This window comes from Hibiscus syriacus, unplaced genomic scaffold (genome assembly GCF_006381635.1).
Source record: "Hibiscus syriacus cultivar Baekdansim isolate YM2019G1 unplaced genomic scaffold, ASM638163v2 tig00110339_pilon, whole genome shotgun sequence".
NCBI classification, from domain to species: domain Eukaryota; kingdom Viridiplantae; phylum Streptophyta; class Magnoliopsida; order Malvales; family Malvaceae; genus Hibiscus; species Hibiscus syriacus.
In genome coordinates, this window is record NW_024062692.1 from 354502 (window position 1) to 359610 (window position 5109).

The following is a 5109-nucleotide window of genomic DNA, read 5'->3' on the forward strand; positions in this document are numbered from 1 at the left end:
GGGTTTAGTGGTTCCATTCCGGTATGTCCTAGTGTATTTGTTTGTGGTTTGGCCTTGGTATGGTAGCTTGGGGAGGTACTGCTTTGTTTGTTAATGGGTACTCCTTTTCCTCCATTATAGAGAGATTTTTTAACAAGGTCCCCCAATCAATGAGTGTACTTTCTCTTTAAGTAATATATTCCTATTTTTCAAAAAAAAAATATTAATGGCTCTATCATTTAACCAAATACTAAATATTTAACATTCTATTAAATTTTTAAATAACTAATTCGATTAACCAGTCCAACCAGTTAGAGTGATTGAAACAATGATCTGGAAGCTCAAATTTTCAAACAATGCATAGCCCAAAGTCAAGTGAAACACTATGAAGAACCAAGACAGTCGATACATAAGCTTATTTTGCAACACAAGCACAGTTCAGTCAAGCGGTAATAATACATACAGGAAACACAATCAGAGGCCTCTTTGGTTGAGAAACTTTATTGAATTACAAATGGAAGGTAATGTCTGGATCCTGTAAAACATCCCATCAATCTAACCCCAACAGTTTCTTCAATCATGTTTAGACTTGCTTCATGGCTGCAGTAACTTCACTAATAGATACAAATTCTCGCCTCTTCTTCAGGAGCGTCTTGGCTAACTCGAGAGCCCGTCGCTCACAATCTGCTCTTATGCCTGCTTCTTTAATTGATTCAAAATCCTCAACATGAGCAACCCCAACAATTCTCCTGCAAGTTATTAAAACATAAATGCATCCGAAATTGCAGAAACGTATAACTGCAATGGACTGCAAATGCAAGATAACATACTATCATAAACAAACACGGGCAATTATGAGGGCTAGTACTGAAGAATAAGTAGAGGGTCTCACCTTATCATCTTAGCAGCACCAAATCCGAGTGTATCATGGAACAATTCCTTCATATATTTTTCTTGTACAAGCTTCTGAAGCTCAGGGTTGTTATAAATTGCTGGAAGATAAGCCTCCCCAGAGCCATTCTTGTTTTCATCCCAAAGTGCAGTGAACTTTTGGTGGAAAAGATTCCATGTATCCTCAATTGTCTTCAATAGCCACTCTTTGTATATCTGCATAGCAATATGAAGTTCATCATTTCTATATGATACTTCAATATATATATATATATATATATATATATATATATATATATATATTTGATGCTCTTTAGCCTGAAAAGCTATATGCATGATGCACGCATATGTATGTACAACAAACAAATATATAAGCAACTCCCTCGAAAGTTGCATGTAAAAAGATATGTGTGCCTCAAAATCCACAAACGTGCACTTCAATAATCAGAAATCAATTTATTAGGAAATCTTGAAGGAAACCAACAGAGAATACCAATTGATTTGAAGACACAAACGTGCACTTCAATTTATCGTCTTCTTCAATTTGACCAATATCTAATTTCCTAAACTCAATAGTCAGTGCTAATATATTTGGTACTATAAAACAGTTCCGCGAAATTGCTAATAACTTGCGAAGGCAACATGTCCTACAAACAATGAAACAAAGATAACTTATCTTGAGCTACAACTGGTGATGCCATAGAGAATAAATTTTAAACATAAAATTGCAAGATACGATAGCATTGTCATTGAATAACATGACATAAGTAGCTAAACAAGATTTAAATGCAAAGGAAACTTCACTTCCAGTACACTCTAAGATGGAACTATGACTAAAGATGACAAATTAAAAAGACAAATATACAGGAAAGTTCTAATTAGACAATAAGAGAGCAACAAAGGACATACTTTTCTGTCATTCCCTTGATCAGTATGTCCATCTTGTGCAAAGAAAGCTAGAATCAAGTTTCCAATAAAAGCACCAATATCAAATCCCATTGGTCCATAAAATGCAAACTCTGGATCTATGACCTGAGTAGAATCACGGGTAGTCATCACAGAACCGGTATGAAGATCTCCGTGAATAAGGGCCTGAGCTCTTTCACAGAACCTGTATAGAGGGATGTTTAATAACTTGAAAAATAAACCATATAAATGCAGTAAGTAGCATTAAAAAGAAAAGCAACCATACTTAGATTTCAATTCAGCCACTTCAAGTTTCAATACATTGTCCTCCCGGACAGCCTCGGCATCACGATCGAGATAAGGTGAAGTCCAACGATTATATTCAGATACTTTATATGGGTCAGAAAAAACAACCTGCTCAGTGAGCCTGCATAGTTCCACATTCCCACAAAACTCAGCCACTGCACAACATTAAAAGCGGATAAATTAGCATAATATCTGCAAGCTTCTAAAAGCCATCAAATTAGACAATAGCATTTTCTTTGAGCTACATACATATATCTATTGATATATATATTTGTTCAAAATAGACTAGTAGAAGAAAAATGACAAAGCTGATAATTATGCGTTTTTTCTTGTTCAGCAGAAATGGCTCCATCTAAATATGGAAGGTTACGAATTTTTTATTAAATATAGTCTTGCAGCTGCTAAAATTGCACTAAGGATTGATGAAACCCGGTTCAGGAAGATATGATAACTAGGAATATATTAATAGAATTCCAGAGTTAAACATACCTCTCACATTTCCTGAATGAATGAATGAATATGTATATTTCCGTATGATCCTCGGTATAGAGACATCATGGGAGCAACCATTTGTCTGATATAACAGATTAAAACAGCACTACCAGCAAACTTACACAGCTTAAATACAATTATAACCACTTCCTGAATTCAAAGCAGTTCGGTATGTTTCATCAAGTCTGATTCTTTAAAAGGGTTAGATATAACATAACTTTGTTCTGAATCAATGCTGCAACCAAGTATTTCATGATGAAGTTTAGTTAGGACAGAATCTAAATTCACATCAACCCAACTTCAAAACCCCAAATGTAAGTGCAGAAACAGCATTCAAACTGCACCAAAACCGAACTCAAAACATAAAAACACTGAAAAAGAAAGTGCATACGAATCCGTTACCTTCACGTTTGTGCTCTGTAGTTGACCGAAATAGGAGAGAACTGTAGTAAAGAGTCCTGGCCATGTAATTTGACATATGTTCCGCCAACAGTGGATATTCAATCCCAGCAATCAACCCTTTCCTCAAGATTATATGGGGAGGCTCCAAATATCGCATACCAATCAAAGACATGGTACGGTCAAAGTGATAAACTTCAGGAACATGTTGAGGGCATAGTACACCATGTGCTTTTAACGCCGTGGCTTCGAAATATGCTCGCTCCTTAGTCATCGGCCAAGATTCCCCAATACATCGTATGTACGGAAGTGCCTGTATTCCAACACTTTGTACATAAAAACTAGAAAACCCCATGTCATATTTCAACTATTTAAAGGTATAAAAGGAGAAAAAGAAAGAGTGAAACCTGCTTGATTACTAAAGAACCAGAAGGGGAAACGACGATGTAGACGAAATTAAGATTGCCATCCCCAACTTCCTTGATCTTTAAACCATCGTAGTTATCCCCGACCTTGGATGACAGAGAGGGTGTCGCTTTAATGTATTCGATGAGCGAGTTCTCGTCCAGTGGCCTAAACTCAGAAAACGCCATTGACTTGTTGACCTCCTTGTTTGAGGCAGTCCTTTTGAGAGGTTTAAGAAGTGAAGAAGTGATACAAGTTGAAGGAGAGAGATGGCGTAACTTTACTTCGGAAGAAGTAAAGAGACGATTTTTACTAGCATCGGAGAAAAAAAAATTAGGGCTGATCATTTAACTATCTTTTAACTTTTATTTTGGTGACTAAAGTTTAAAAACTTTAAATTTAATTACCAAAGCTTCCAATAATTTTTATTTTAGTCACCTCCTGATGACATGGATTATTATAACATTATTTTATTATAATGTTACATATTTTATTAATATTTCATGTAAAATGTATTTTAAAATAAAAAATAAAACCATTTTAAATCTTAAATCACAAACCTTAACTCATACCCATTCAAATCTTTAATTCATCCCAAAGTTCCGAAAACAGGGCGAGTGTGGAATTTGTTATTTGGGTGTTGTGATTTAGGATTTGAGTGTTTTGAGTTTTGGTATAAGTGTTGCGTTTTTGAGTTTAGGATTAACAATTTGGGATTTTACGTATTGTGATTCGGAGCTGAGTGTTGTGATTTTGGAGTTTAGTTGTTGTAATTTGAGATTTGGATGATGTGAATCGAGATTTATGGATTGTGATTTGGATGATATGATTTGAGGTTTGGGTGTTGTAATTAGAGGTTTCTAGGTTATTATTTGGGGTTGGTGTTGCAATTTAAGGATGATGTTTGCTATCAATTTAGGGTTTGTGTTTGGAGTTTAGGATTGCGATTTAGAGTTGGATTTTGTTTTAAGATTTAGGGTATGATTCAAAAGTTTTATTTTTTTATTCGGATCTTATGACAAAAATAATACTAATAAATATTTTAAATCATTAAAAATATTAATAAAATAAATTAAAGTGATCAAAATAGTAACAATTTAAAACTTTAGTTATTATATTAAAAAATTAAATTTTATTGATCAAAATAAGTGTGAGAATATAGTCGAACATTATAGTTTACCCTATGTTTATGGGTTATTCATTCAGCTGGGACCCAAGCCACTGAATCTGGTCGTGATTTGCAAGTTGAATGAAACGCCACCATATCGTTGTAGTGGAAACTAGAGGAAATAAAACTTACCATTTGCGTGAGTTATGGAGAAAACAATAGGGCTCACGTACTTTTGTTTTGACATGTTTAAATGAATTTGGACAAGTTTACAGTCACATTCAAGTTCCCCTAATAGTGTTCAGTTTTGGTCAAATTATGGTTTTGACCCTATATAATATACTAATTTTTGTAACTTATATTATCAAGCGATAAGTATACAAATCCCTGAGTTTGATGTAAATTTATTCCCTACGTTTTTAACAAATATTCGAAACCCTCACGAGTAGAGAGTTCTCCGAAACTCTCATGCGGTTGACGTCGCTAAACTCATTGCCGACGAACTCATCACAAGAAAACCTCATCATCTTGATGATGAACCTCGTGATACGGCTGATCACTTGTCCGGGATAAAAGATGTTATCATGGACTCCTCTCCATCTAATCCCCAATCCCCTCCCCGT

The 5109-nt window shown here is 34.8% G+C and overlaps 1 protein-coding gene across 1 annotated transcript; it reads right to left on the reverse strand.

Annotated features, from left to right (window-relative positions):
- Positions 1–367: 367 nt before the first annotated feature.
- Positions 368–3667, reverse strand: LOC120120464 (methylthioribose kinase-like). The gene is made up of 6 exons (XM_039140098.1): positions 3381–3667; positions 2977–3286; positions 2063–2237; positions 1780–1981; positions 872–1086; positions 368–728 (listed from the first exon to the last, which is right to left on the reverse strand). The coding sequence occupies exons 1-6, from the start codon at positions 3564–3566 to the stop codon at positions 563–565; spliced, it is 1254 nt and encodes a 417-aa protein (XP_038996029.1). The 5' UTR covers positions 3567–3667; the 3' UTR covers positions 368–562.
- Positions 3668–5109: the final 1442 nt, after the last annotated feature.

Coding starts and splice junctions, on each gene's coding strand:
- LOC120120464 (XM_039140098.1), bottom strand. CDS start 3,566: ATGGCGTTTTCTGAGTTTAGGCCACTGGACGAGAACTCGCTCATCGAA. Junction 3,287..3,380: donor GTTCTTTAGTAATCAAGCAG/GTTTCACTCTTT, acceptor GTTGGAATACAG/GCACTTCCGTACATACGATG. Junction 729..871: donor GGTGCTGCTAAGATGATAAG/GTGAGACCCTCT, acceptor AATAACTTGCAG/GAGAATTGTTGGGGTTGCTC.